Source organism: Echinops telfairi, unplaced genomic scaffold (genome assembly GCF_000313985.2).
Source record: "Echinops telfairi isolate 266 unplaced genomic scaffold, ASM31398v2 ScPeMD7_7;HRSCAF=31, whole genome shotgun sequence".
NCBI classification, from domain to species: Eukaryota; Metazoa; Chordata; class Mammalia; order Afrosoricida; family Tenrecidae; genus Echinops; species Echinops telfairi.
The window spans coordinates 4,521,886-4,536,793 of NW_022103904.1; the positions used below are offsets into that span (position 1 = coordinate 4,521,886).

The following is a 14,908-nucleotide window of genomic DNA, read 5'->3' on the forward strand; positions in this document are numbered from 1 at the left end:
CAACATCATGACTTGGGTTAGCTGTAATTTATTCTCAAAAGAGGGATCCTTGCCCTTCAACACTCTAAAAAGATCTTGTGCAGATTCACCCAGTGCAATGTATAGTTTGATGTCTTGACCGCAGCTTCCATAAGCATTGATTGTGGAGTCAAGCGAGATGAAAGCCTTGATCATGTCAATCCTTTCTTCATTCATCATGGTGTTGTCTCTTGGTTTAGTTATGAGGATTGTGGTTTTCTTTATATTGACTATATATGCATACTGATGGCTAGAGTGCAAATATTCAGTTAGTATGTTCCAAATAAAATATATTTATGTAGCTGATGGCTCTGGCCCATGTCAGCAAGAACCCACCATACATCACAGAAATTACTACCAGAAAATATTTACAGATCTCGAAAACACAGATCCCTTCTTGTTAGAGGAGGCTGGAATATGAAATCAGAACACAAGCTATTAAGCTATTAGAAGAGATGCGTCAACTCCATCCACAATAGCACTGAAATTCACATACATTTTTGGCAAGACATATGCAATTATTATATAAATATTTGATTCAATTTCAGTTTATGCTACAGCACCTAATGTTTTCCTGTCCCAAGGACATTAGACTCATAGAAGTAAAAGAACCATTAGGTCACATATGTATCATGATAAGTGGATCTCATGTGTCCATGAATAAATAACTCTTCGACAATAACTGAACAAAAACTAGGATGAACTAAGGGACCACCGTCCTAAGGATCCCTTTGCATACGTACATGTCAGGTCCTCTAGGCGAGGGCCTTCCTTTTATTCTCTCCCTCCAGGACCGGTCTTTCCTAATAACATGTGCAAAGCATGTGAGACAAAGTCTCACTATCTGTGCTTCTAGGGAGCATTCAGGTTCTACTTCTTCTAAGACAGATTTGCTTGTTCTTTTGGCAGTCCATGGTACTTTCAACATTCTTTGCCAGCACCAGAATTCAACTGCCTTGACTCTTCTTTGGTCTCCCTTACTCAACCTTCAACTTTCACATGCACGTGAGGTGAAAATCCCAAAACCTGGGTCAGGCGCACAGTGAGGTATCCGGAGTGAAAAGTGATCATCGGGTCAGGCTCCTGAACTTCATAAACAGCTGAGGATTATGTCACTCAAAGTGTTGGGCAGAACTAGAGAACAATGGCCTGGGGTCCAAGGTGTTTCATCTCCTGGTTTCTGCACCCTCCCATCGCCAGTCCCAACTCAGAGGGCTCACCAGTTCTTTCCACACGGTTTCCACAATATGCATGTAAAATGCAGTTTATAGTGGTTAAGCATGTACCGCTTTTGTCTATGGTGTCTTTCCACACAGTTTCCACAATATGCATGTAAAATGCATGTCAATGGTGGATAAGCATTTCCCTTGGTCTATAATAAGCAAACATTTCACTTCCTAATCTCCTCTCATACTCCTGCCCCCAATTCTCCCTAAGCCTCCTTTGCTGAGGTTAGTAATGCACATCCTGCTTCAGACTGTGCTGAATTCTTTAGGGGTGGTAGAGGCATCAATAGCACCTGCCATTTGATGTATAAAGTTCACAAAACCACACTTTCCCCTCTTTCTTTAGCTCTCAAAAGAAGGTAAATTTAAGGAATTCTTTGAAATAAAAAAAAATGTACCTGGATTTGGGGTTTTCACAATCTATGTAAGTATCAGTTATCAACAGGGCTTATTGAGCTCAGTTACATTTATGAAATACACCCTTCAGATGTGTTTTCTTTAAACCAACTGTCCCACTTTACTATTTTTCTACATTTTTAAACACTTCCTATTGACAGCAAGTGAATATTTCCACAACAGAATACCATACCTCATAATCACTTTCCAAAAATTCGTGTAAGATCATTTCATAGATGAGTGGCTTCAGAACTGGATCCCCTCTTGGCAAATATGGACTAATAGCCTGGGGAAGGAAAGGGGAACGGAAACCCTTTAAAGAACAGAACAGAAAAGCATGCTTCCCATTAGTCACAAGACAGACCGGTGCTTTCTTACGTTGTAGATTACAGCAACAGACTACTTTGGAAAAGATTAAAGGAAGCTTACTACAGTGTGTTATACCACGTTAAAGATTAGCTAGATATGCATGTATAAGTGAATGAATGGATAAAAATTGCCTAGCTTAATCTTTATCACCTTGTTTGTTTTTTCAACAGCTTTATTGGCACATAATCTACATATCACACAATTGAACAGTCCAATCGTTCAATCATATCAAGGGAACTGTACAATCTATCTTAGAGCATTCCCCCACTCCATGGTATATCTCCTTGTTTTTTGATGAATTTTTTTAAAGCCTCAATAATAGGAGGGAGGTAGAAAAAGAGAAAATGAAAATCAACTACTTACGTAGGTAACCAAGGAATAAAGGACTCCTATTAACCTTTGTTTCCTTAAACTGGAATATTTAAATTTTTACAAAGCTCATCATCATCTTTCCAAATCAGGGCAAGTGACCCCAGATAACAGAGAGCAGCTGCATAGACTGGACATCTTTCGGACAGCAGACGGCCTTATCTGCTGGGAGCAGAGGACTGTCTACGTTTCATCCTGCAACCCAGCACGGGACCCACTGGGCCACGCTGCGCGCCACCTTCTCTTTTGTGGAGACCTACATTAGTAGCTGTTTTTGCTAACTGAAAGAAACCCAGAAAGAATTTTCACTTTTATGAAAAAAAGGCAAAAGGGAAATAATGTTCAGTGATCACTTTTTGTGCTGAGCCATTAAACAAGCGCAGGCCCCTGAGAAGTGACAGGTGACATCACCACGCTGGCTCCCTGGGGTCTGTGCTTAGGGCCTCCGGATCAAGCCGCCACAGCATGGAACTGTGCGTGTGAATGCAGGATGTTAGGATTACTTCGAGTTTTATGTGTTCTTTGGTAAGATTTGGTGGATATTCTTTTGGGTCTGAGAACATTAAAAGATGGCTCACATATAAATCAATGGCGACAGCTTCTTCCCTTTATGCCATTGGGAATCTGAGAGGCTTCCCAGGACCACTCTACTTTGGGAGAGTGGAAAAGCCTGTACTGTGTTGTATTCACATGGTAGTGATCATGGTCAATTTTCCCAACATTGCTAAATATCGTTGTGGTTCATTATGTACCAGTCACCATGGATTTCACTGCAGACACAGAGCTAAGAACCCCATCCTCAAGTGAGTTCGCAGCCTCGCAGGGGAAGATGGGCAGGTGTTTAAACGGACCATGATGGTGAGCTTTGTAAGCATCAGTACTGTGTAAGACACAGTACTATGGTGGCAGAGGAGAACTTCCAGGCTGAGTCAGCACACACTTTAATTCTCCCGGGCAAAGCGAAAAGGGGAAGAACATCTCCGGACGGGAAGATGAGCAAAGGGGCGGAGACAGGAACACACTGTTTTCAGATGTCAGGAGGGTTTAGAGAGGTGAAATGTGCTGGCGTGGGTTTCACTGAAGAGAGAGGAGGCTGGAGAGAAAGGATGGGTGGAGTTATGAAAAGAATTTGGATTTCATCCTATGCAAGAAGGAAGCAACAAACGATTAGAAAGTGAAAGTACCAGATGGATTTTTTTTTCCCCCCAAAAAAGCTAACCTTGTAAGGAGTTGCCTCTGATAAATCTATCAGAATGTACTTGCAATAGCTCAGGCAAGAGTCAGGCTGGCAGTGGCAATAGAGAGGGATAGGTCAGTTGGTATCAGCAAGGTAAAACTGCTAAGAATCAGAGATTAACCAGGATAAGGTGATTAAGATATCCCATCAAGAAGAGAGGCTTAAAGACATGAACATGAGGAAATGGGTACCCTGTGGCGTCTTCACACGCACTGAAGGGAGAAGGACCAAACGTGGAAAGGGAAGTGAATTAAACATCAACTAGCGCTATCTGCAAAATATACGAGAAGAAAATGCCACCACATATGTGGGACTATCAAGACATCCATCAGGGTAAATATGGGCCCAGGGCTGGATAAGATGTTCCAGAAACATATATAATGAGAGGGGAATAGAACTATGTACTCATATCTATGTGCTAAGAATTAAGGTTACAGATGGACATTGGGCCTCGACTCTAGTACTCCCTAACACAAGGACACTTTGTTCAAACAATCTGGCATTCTGTAATGCTCATCTTCCCAATACAATCGCTGAAAACAAAATGGGTGCATAATCAAATGTGGTGAAGAAAGCTGATGATGCCCGGATATCAAAAGATATAGCGTCTGGGGTCTTGAAGGCTTGAAGATAAACAAGCAACCATCTAGCTGAGAAGCAACAAAGTCCACATGGAAGAAGCACACCAGCCTGTGTGACCATGAGGTGATGATGGGATCAGGTATCAAGCATCAAAGACCCAGAACAAAAAATTACATTGATGTGAATGAGCGGGAGTGCGGAGTGGAGACCCAAAGCCCATCTGTAGACAACTGGACAATCTTTACAGAGGGGTCACAGGGAAGAGATGACCCAGTCAGGGTGCAGTATAGCACCGATAAAACACACAACTTTCCTCTAGTTCTTTGGTGCTTCCTTCACCCCACTATCATGACCTCAATTCTACCTTACAAATTGGCTTAAGACTAGAGCATGCATAATGCTACAGATAAGAGCCGGAAACACAGGGAATCCAGGATAGATAAACCCCTGAGGACCAACAATGAGAGTAGAAATACCAGGGGGATTAGGGGAGGGTGGGGGTAGAAATGGGGTATTGATTAAAAGGACCAACCTTCCTACTTGAGCCCCTGATATCAGTTCCTCATTTCTGCCCCTTCCCTCCAACCACTGCCCACCCTCCCTCACGAACCCTTGATAAGTTATAGATTCTTATTTCCATATATTACATTGTCCTCCATTGCCTTTCACCCACTTTTCCGTTATTTGTACCCCTCTGCCAGAAACAATCCAATAAATATGATGAGAAGTGTGAATGTGTGTGTGTGTATGTGTGTGCATCTGTGTGATCCCTCCCAGAAAAGAGATGTACGGGTACTGAGTTATTAAGAACTTTAAAAAGTATATTTGTAAGTCTAGGAGAGCATGGGAAAGGGCTAAGAATACATAAATGAAAAGCAGACACAGAAGAAGCCCCCCTAGGAACCCTATCCTGGATGGCAGGTGTGGATGCCCTCCACTACGTTCAGTGCTTAAGATCTGTGGTTTCATTTTCCCGTTTGTCTTGGGCAGGTAAAATACACTTCCTCCTTGGTAAATTAAAACAAAACCAAAAAGCCCTTATATTTGATAGCTTACTGGAATAAGAGTATCCCTTCATTTAAAATAACGTTCACCAATTAGTGAATATTTTATCAACAAGAGTACCCCTTTGCTGGCATATTATGTAATCTCAGCCATGGGAAAATTTTTGTATGATTATGCTTAGAAGGAAAATGTGAGTGGCCCATAGAGTACTGGATCCCTCAAGTACTGGATCCCTCAAGTACTGGATCCCTCAAGTACTGGATCCTGCAAATGAGCGACAAAGTCTGAGTTAAATAAATGCCTATTTGTATCTTAAAAAAAAAAAATAACTTGGAAACTTCATCTGAACACAGAAAGCATTAGAAGAAGCTAAGGCAATAAGTACTATATATTTTTTACATAGTTTATACAATACATAACTATATTAATGTCTTAATGCTACATGTTATTATATGTTTTGTGCATATAAGATAGAAACTAGGTTGAAAATTTGAAACTAAGGATTAAAAGTTTGATTTTGTTTCCAGCATTTATAATATTTGCTTCCTAATAGAGAACAGTCTTTCAACTTTATTTCCATCTCTATACTATTATAGTACAGGCAAAATGAAGAAATTTAAAATGAAACTGCTTACCTTAAGCTGTCTGATTTCTTTAAACTTATACACTTCATATTCCCAGAGTGCTGCATTTTTCCCAAGAATTCTCAAGCATTTGCTGGTGGTGAGATATCCCAGAAAGGAATTATTAAAAAGTTAAAATAATCAGAATAAATGAATGTTTGCCCTGATTATTTGAAAGATCTCCCACTTTAGACTTTTGACAAGTCTCTTAACTCAGTTGTCAACGCATCTAGGTTTTCTTGTTACTCACTTGACCGAAATCATGAAAATGAATACAGAAGACTTCCAAGTAAAGGAACACCCCTGTCAGGGGACTACAGTGGGGTTTCCCATGGATTTCCCTCTTCTCAGTTTGCTCTTTGCTTTGTTGTACACTGATGGATTGGGGGGCTTTTCTACTTTAAATGACTCTCATCACACACCAGCTATGCCAGGATAAACCACTTCTTAAGACGCTTAGGAAAACAGACAAAAAGACTTTGGAAAATTAGAATCCTTTATCTATAATCCATGGGAGCGGTTGTTCACTTGTGAATTCAAATGCATGGTCTTTTAACTATGAAGCAAACACACTGTCTTACATCTCAAGGTTTTGTGTAAGGCCAGCCTCGCAGGCCGTCTCCTAGGGCTGGAAAGTTGTCATGAAGCATGTACAGTCCCAGCAGGAGCCATCCACACAAACCTTCCTGTGACCTGCCGGTGACCAAACCGAACTCACTGCCATAGCGTTGATGCCGCCTCACAGCGACCCTACCACAGACCCCTGCAAACCGAGAGTCTGCGGTCTGGTCCCCTCTGTTTAATGTCCGCCTTTAATGAGCTTGGGCTGCTCGTTTTCTACAGAAAAGCACGGACTGCCTTGACTCCAGACTATTTTCTCGAGGATGCTTGGAAAGTCGATGGTAATGTCTCCCTTCAGAACTAAGGGTGGGCTTTTTTACTGTCCAATGTATAATAAAGATAATGTCTATTACAGAGCAAACGTTAGGTGGGCTTACCATCTATTATAAAAGATTCAGATGCCCTAAGTACAGAATTACCCTATTGCAACACAACCCACTGTGTGTGCATGGCCACCTGATCCTCTGTGGGTAGCCTTGTAGGAAGTGGAGCTTAGGGAACTGGGGCCAAGGTTGATACACTAGTTACTCCTATTGTTGAGAGAGTCCTTTGACTCCGAGCCAGGAGTCTCATGTCTTCTGCGAGCATCCAAGAAATGTTGCCAGGTCAGCTGGTTAGCTAACAAACAGGGCCACATTTCAGACTCTTCACAGCTCTTGATGCCTTTCGATGAACTATTAAGGAAAACATTCTTCTTTTGGGTAAAGTTGAGATAGTAGTTGGGGAAAACAACATATAGTCATCCAGCCTGTGGATGAAACCATTACTAGTCAAAAGCTAACCATGTTAGGAAGAGACAATGAAATAAAGTATCTCAACGGTCGATAGTGGCCTATTTTGTATGGTCAACATAGGTTAAGTCTCTTTATATTAACAAACAATTGAGAAAGTGTCATTATTACCGTGCTGCCATGTCATACTCTCCTTTTTCCACCAGGTGATTTATATACGCCAAGCCAATATCCTAAGGGGAACAAAATAAGGAAACTTCATAATTCGACTATAACTGCGAAATTGCTTAGTCTTGGCTTCTGAGCAGGGCACAGTCGTCAGTCACTGTCTGCGTTGCTTAATTACACTTGCCTTTTTCTTAAGCATGTTGTTGCTAGGTGCTGGGGAGCCAGTTCCTACTCATGGCAACCTCTGCACAGAAGAACGAAGCACTGCCCATCCCGCACAATTGTTCCTGTGTGGGAGCCCATTGCTATAGCCACTGTGTCGATCCAGCTTGTCGAGGGCCTTCCTCTTTTTCGCTGCCCCTCTACTCTACCACACATGATGTCCTCCTCCAAGGAATGGTCTCTCCTGACAACACGTCCAAAGTCTGGGAGAGAAAGTCTTGCCATCCTTGTCTCTCAGGAGCACTCTAGCCGTGCTTCCTCTAAGGCGGATTTGTTTGTTCTCTCGGCAGTCCACGGGACTTTCTATAGTCTTGGACAACCCCCAATTCAAATGCATGCATTCTTCTTTGGTTTGCCTCATTCAATGTCCAACTTTCATGGGCATTTCTTAAGCATATGCACATTTAAATATGTGTGTTTACGCTTCCATAACTTTTAGAATACTATTTTTTTTAAATTAATGATACTTTAAAGACTTCTAATCTCCCTCCCGCTGAGATTCTTTTGACAATGGTAATATTTGAGCTACTTATCTCCTTTGTCCCAAATCTGAAGAAATGCTGTAAGGAAAACTAAATGGAAGACTCGTAAAATCGTAAATATCAAAAGAAGTATTGATATGAAAATAGCTCAGAAAAAATGTAATCTAAACACTTGAGTTTACAGATGAAGAAACTGGTGCTCATGCTCGTGACATTATTGGCTTCAACACTTATTTTATTACTTGATCCCCTTTGGTTCTAAGAGGTGAGGTGATGAGGGTCATCAGAGGTATGGGAGGACCACTCTTTGCTCTTGGTTCCCCACGAGTCTATTATTTCTGTCCAATATTATTTTCATGAGAAGCTTAAACTCTTTATGTTCACACATATAACAAAACATTTTATGTACAAAAAGGTTTGTGTAAAAATTCCCTCTCAAATGACATGATTGGTGGTGGGAATCCAGGGCCACTATGAAATAACACTGCGATAGGAAAAAAAAGACAATGAAGATAACTGTGTATAGACATTTGTGCCATGGCTATTGATTCTCTAGGACATACACCCATGAGTGGGATTGCTGGATAGCACAGTATTTCTAGTTCTAACTTGTTACAGATGTATCCTACTGTTTTCTAGGTCAACCAACAGACTACGGGAGTTCCAATCTCACTACAGCCTGGCTATCATGTGTTGTTTTCTGTTTTGCTGAACTTTTCTACTAATGCTAGCGTGAGGTATCTTGCTGTTGTCTTGATTTGCATCTCACTAATGACGAGAGTCCTAGTGGTATAGTGGGTTATACATTGGACTGCTAACCCCAAGGGCAGCAGTTTGAAACCACTAGACACTCGTAGAAGGAAAATGATACTTTCTACTCCTGTAAAGAGTTATAGTCTCACAAACCCACAGGGATAGTTCTAGTCTGTCCTGGAGGGTTGCTATAAGTCAGAATCAACTCGATGGCAGTGAACTTGTTTGGATGGCTAATGAAGGGCCCTGGTGGCCCAGTGGGCAAAGTGTAAGGTTGGTGCTAACTGAAACGAAGGTGGTTTGATCTTGCGCCAAGGGAAAAAGATGAGGCACCTTTTCCCTATGAAGATATTCAGGCTCAGAAACCAGATGGAGCAATTCTACTCTACCCTACCGGGTGGCTAGGAGTTGGAATAGACTCAATGGCAGGGCGCTTACTTTTGGTTTTACTGGCTAATGGCCAAAAGCATTTCTTCACCTAAGTGCTGGTCACTTGACTGTCTTCTCTGACTATCGTCTGTTCAAGTCCTCTGCTGCTTCTGGAATTGAATCGTTTCATTGTTGAGGTTCAGCTGGCCTTCTTAGGCCCTCTATCACGACTAGAAGATCTTCTGGAAACAAATCTGTAACAGCACTAAAAGCTTAAATTGTCCTCTAGAGCGTCCCAGATGAAGCCAACTCCTATTGATACATGGCCAGACTTTCAGAATCTGGCTCTTCTTTCCTTGGGATAAACCCTCCACTGCCCAAGTATCCAAGCGGGCCAATGGATTTCAATCTCTGCATCTTCCCATATGCTTGTCTCCTGGCTGGAATGCTTTCTGCCTCATTTCCAGATAATCTGACTTCTCCTCACTTCTAGCTGAAGAAAAGACAGTCTGGTTCTTTCTCCTCTTTTGGCCCCTGAATGATTTTGCTTGTACTCTCTGTGAGAAATACAGCGTTTTGTGAGAGTGTTATAGAGAAATAAAGGTGGAATATGTGTAAAGGCAAAACAAAGCAAAACAAAATCATTGCCGTTGAAAATTGATTGCAACCACAAGCAATTCTGTAGAGCAGAGAAGCGCTGCCCCACAGGGTTTCCAAGGCTGGATATCTTTACAGGAGCAGACTGCCATGGCTCTCTCCTGCAGAGAGATACGGGGGTGTGATTAGCGGTGCAGGGCTTACCCAGTGCACCACCAGCGCTCCTTGGGGTAAGGGTCGGCAAAAGGCATTTCTGCTACAGCCTACATTACCCTGAAAGACTAAGTTTCCATCTGTAAAACCAGGGAACTGGGTAGACAATCTCTAAGGAGCCTTCACCCTCAAGGCATCAGATTCCATTTCTGCCCTCCCTCCGCACACTCACTGTCACAGTGAGCAAGGCTATGAGCTCTTCAGTCACTATGATTTTCAGGAGTTCAAATGTAATAAAAATGTATTTGATGTCCTAGACCAGCCTCTATAACAAAATCAATTGAGTCAGTTATTATGGAGATATCGAAGAAATCTAGTTTTACCAAAACACTCTTTTGATAAGTTTTGTGATAATGTAATTTTACCTGGGATTTAAAGAAACTTCCACATGCATAAGGAGAAAACTTTGTATTTACGGTGTATTTCATCCAATGTGCCCTCACTGCTCTATTTCACAAATGCAGTTTTCAAATTATTGAAAACTACCTCCTAGCAGGTGTTAACACCTCTTGTTTACAAGCAGAGTCTGATTCAATAAAGTGAAGTATTTTGACCTCACAGGTTAGAGAATTAGTTTGAAACAAATTTTCTATAGAGAGGAAGCACTGTTCTCTTCAGATTACTGTCAGTCTCATTATAACTAGCTGAAAGTGGGGGGAAGACTACATCTCCAATAATAAAACTATATACCTACCAGAATCTTATGTCTTTTGATAGTTCTTTGGCTGATTTCAGCTGCCATCAGAGCTTCCTGTATTTATATAAATTAAAGGAAAGAAATAGATAGTTAAAGAGAGAGACAATGAACTTATGTACTCCATATTTATTATGTTTTAAAGTTCTAGGGAACATAAATAAAGCCTCATTTTCTGTGGCTTTTGCTTGAAGCACTGACATTTTTAATGCTATGGTTGAATGAACCGCTGAATTCAAACTCAAACAAAGGCAGTCAACCAAAATGAAGACTTCTCTTGTTTCCATTTGAATTCATTTCCACCTTAGGACATTGGAGTCACATTTCAGACACAACAAAATACCACACAATCCTCTAGTCTCCACACAAAAGAATTTATCCATCAGTCCGAATCTTTGTGACACATACTGACAATGGGACACTTCTTTGTTTCGATAAAAAGTAAGCAATATGCATATGTTTATGTATCCTATAGGTACTAGCTTATTTTCTAAGTCTCTCATTTTGTTTTATTTTGTGGAAAGTTTATCATTAGCATTTACCCCCAAATATTAAAATAAACAAAAAAAAACTTTTGAAAAATGTCCTAAAAAAGATGGAGAAAGAAAAAAAATTATCCATACAAAGCAATATGGTCTTAAATGGTTCATAAATGGGGTATTTATAGGTAGAGTCTAAATAATTTCTGAGTTTTAAGAAGCTTGTCCCAGTCCTTTGCTTAGTTTCCTCACGACATTTCAGTTGGTTAAAAACGTAAAGCAGTACAGCATTTTGCCTTCCAGTCAGGTCTGCCTCGTGGTGAGCCTGGTGCCACGCTGCGGGTTCTCCGGGCGGCGACCTTTTCGAAGCAGAAGGCCAGGCCAGTCTCCTCGGGCACTTCTCTGTGGGTTTGAACTGCTAATCTTTCATCTAGTCAGCAAATGCTTACCTCTGTGCCATTTAAAAACAATATACAGGTGGACGTTTTTGTTGCTCTCAGCTGACTCGTACATAAGCCAATCCATAGAGTTCCTCTAACTAAACCAATGTAATAATCCTTTTGCAGCTATTAAAATTTTTTAAAGAATTTTTTTTAAAGACATAGACGTCACAATGGGGCATTTTCTACTCAGATTAGTCTGAACCTAAGATACAGAGAAGTGGACAACATCCTCCTATTTGACCCGGTAGTTTGAACCACCCTAAAACTAGATCAATGAGCCCTCTGACGCATAGTAACTCTGTACAGCGTTCTGGAGATTGTACGTCTGTCTCTCAGGGTTGGCAGACGGCCTTGGGGTGGCAGGTCTGAGTTGCTGACTTTGTGGTTAGCACCCCAATGCCTAACCCACAGCGCCACCAAAATCATAAGTGATTATTAATTTGATGGCTTTACTTTCACATCTGCCATAAGCATAAACTACATAATGGAACCAATGTATCTAAATAGTTATCTCTGAAATATTAGCTATGTGTTATTTTCCTGGAAATTTCACAAAATAACATTTTCAAGACTGGTTCTAAAGCTGGTTAACGTCATTTTAATCTGTTTTTCCCACTCATCATTTCTGAGAAAGGTTATTTGGAAAGTTGTTAACCAACTTCACACCTATGGACTGGGGCAACCTAATTCAACTACATGAAAGACACACAACAAAGACTGTCTATCCTCTCGGCTGGTCTCTTAAGAAAGTAAAATCAGATACTGAAAAACGGACAAGCATATAACACAGCGTTAAGAGGGTGACCTCCATTGACATAACACCTTGGAGAAACTCTCTAAGATGAGCAAACAAAAACCAAAAATACAAAAAAATTGGACACCAGATCAGGGCCAGCCTGCATTCAGGGTGGCTCTCTTGACAAAGGTTTAACTGTGTTCAGGTCAGATTTCTGCCTTTGATCTTCTATATTCCTCTCTCCCAAGCTGTCTAGTGATCACTTTCCTCCCATCCCTCAATTTAGATACAGGGAGTTCTCCAGAGGCTTAGTTCCTATGTAAACCCAGGATTGATGAACCTGCAGAGACAGCTAGTAGAATAAAGGGTTTGGGGGTGGGGTACAGCAGTGGTGGGTGGGTAAAAGGGAGATGATGTCAAGGAGCCTATAAAACAAATGTGGTAGCAATTGTACAATCTTCTTGACGTGGCTGAAATTTAGAATGATATATGTACTAAATCCCAACTTATAATAATTTTAAAAAGAACACAGAATTTAAAAAAAAAGAAAAGAAAATCAAAGCTACTTCATATTTCTTCTTTTCAAGGAGCCAGTCTATGTGATCATCTTGGTCTCGTTCCTTGGCCACGACAACATCTCTTGGGCTGACGATGTAGAAGAGCGGCTCTCCTTCGGCGCATTCTGTAGGCAGAAGAAAGGAAGGGGCGGGGGACCTGGGTTACTCAAGAGTAGAACCTCGGCAAGGGTTTCTTGGGACCCATTTAATCTATACAACTACATACACGCACGAGCTCACCTATCTTGGGGGCAATGAGGCTTGCTTTGGTTGTAAAAGAGGAGTGGAAGAAAGTACACAATGATAGAATAAGCTTCAGTGCTTGAAAAATATTTAAGTTTCAAATTATTTGGCAAAAGGAAGAAAATTAAAGGGAAACAGGAAGAGAAAGAGAGAGAGGGAGAAGGAGTGTCAAATCATGTTTTGAAAATAAGGAGGGGTTAAAATTCTGTGTTCCCATTGACTTCAACAGGAAACCAGTATTCCACATTCTCCATTACTGCATATTAGAATTCACCTACTGTATATGAACTTTATTTATGGCCATTTAGAGCACTGTTCTATTTTTACAGAACAATTACGCCCCACAGTTGGCGATAAATGTTTCCTTCCCATCAAGGTCAAAGTCATCTAACGCACAAATGACAGATGCCCCACGCCCTGGGGACATAATCTATCATAGCAGCATGTTTTGTACAATGCCAGTCTTGAGGGTTTCATGCAGAATTCAATTATAAAACCTGTTCTGAAGGGTTTCTAAGTGTGCAAAGAGTTTGCTCTGAGCAAAGTACCTACATCAGAACCCTCCCGTTGTGAATCACGTTCGCTTTTTGCCAAGGCCGAAACAGACTCTCCCATGTTCCAACGAGTTATAGGTTGCAACATCAATGGCATACTTCATATCCCTAACCAACAGGAGCACTAAAGAGACCCAGCTGGGGGTAGTTTTTAGAGGAGGAAACAATTTTAAACAAGTTTAATTGCTATACTTCCATCAATTTATTTTACAAAGATACGATGACCCCCAAAGACAGCTGCCACCGGTATGGTTCTGCATCTACTTCTAAGTGTATCCATTCACCTATTTAACAGATATTCACGGAGAACCTACGACGTGCCAGGCACTCTTGCAGGCTCCAGGATCTGGTTCCGAATCCTTTGACAGCTGCTCTGCCAGTGTAGGGCACCTCTTCTAGAGACCAGAGTTGGGACTAACAGGACAACTGTAAAACCATGCTAAGTGACAACCATGTTAAATATCAGACTCAATAGCCAGGACTGTAGCAAGAATGTAAAAACAAGAAATATGAGCCCGCCCGTCTCAGTCCTGATCTCATTACTACCCTTTCCATTTGCTGTGGGAGTTTGGGCAAGTTCTGCCATACCCATGGGCCTCCAGCAATCCCACTTCCCACAGGAGATTCCCACCATCCAGGCAGCTGCTAAGATTCTTTCAGTACCTCAATTCAAATTCCCTTTGGTGTCAGTCAAGTGGAGGGGTGAGGGTGGGTGGGTGGAAGGTGGTCTTTGTACAAGGAAGACAATGAACTTTTTGGCTATTTCTCACCCAAATGGTAATCTCTACATTCATTTTCCTGAAAGCCTCTGACTGTCAGCGCATCAGAAGAAATCTCTTCACAAGTCTCGGGAAGTGGCTGGATGATGTCCAGTCTAGGCCTGGCACAGTATTCTTTATCCTGGAGGGAAAAAGAGATGGGAAAGGTTCGTCTCAGATTCCAAATTAATCACAAATGAATTCTAGTGAGCCACTGTGGCTTTAATTCTCTGCTCCGTTCACAGCACGCCCGTGGGGAGCCGCGGGATGCTGCTGTGTTATTTTCCAACCGTGCAGATGAGGCTAACAAGTAGTGCCACCGCAGCAGCCTGATGGCTGCTCCTGGGAGCTAGCTCATGCTTAGGCCACCGCGCTACCTCTTCCCCATGCCATGTGTGAGAAAGTAAAAATCAGTATTCAAATCATTCCTACTCTGAGTAAACTTACTGGTAATGCTGAAAAG

The 14,908-nt window shown here is 41.5% G+C and overlaps 1 protein-coding gene across 2 annotated transcripts in view; it reads right to left on the reverse strand.

The window, feature by feature from the left end:
• The window catches only part of VPS41 (VPS41 subunit of HOPS complex), a 221,919-nt gene that overhangs the window by 53,829 nt on the left and 153,182 nt on the right, over positions 1 to 14,908 (reverse strand). For both annotated transcript variants that reach the window (XM_045286362.1, XM_004708026.2), the window contains 6 exons: positions 14,458 to 14,587; positions 12,900 to 13,015; positions 10,676 to 10,732; positions 7,349 to 7,410; positions 5,838 to 5,919; positions 1,834 to 1,926 (listed from right to left, as the gene is read on the reverse strand). In XM_045286362.1, coding sequence (XP_045142297.1) covers positions 1,834 to 1,926; positions 5,838 to 5,919; positions 7,349 to 7,410; positions 10,676 to 10,732; positions 12,900 to 13,015; positions 14,458 to 14,587 — 540 coding nt within the window. The remainder of the gene's footprint in view (positions 1 to 1,833; positions 1,927 to 5,837; positions 5,920 to 7,348; positions 7,411 to 10,675; positions 10,733 to 12,899; positions 13,016 to 14,457; positions 14,588 to 14,908) is intronic.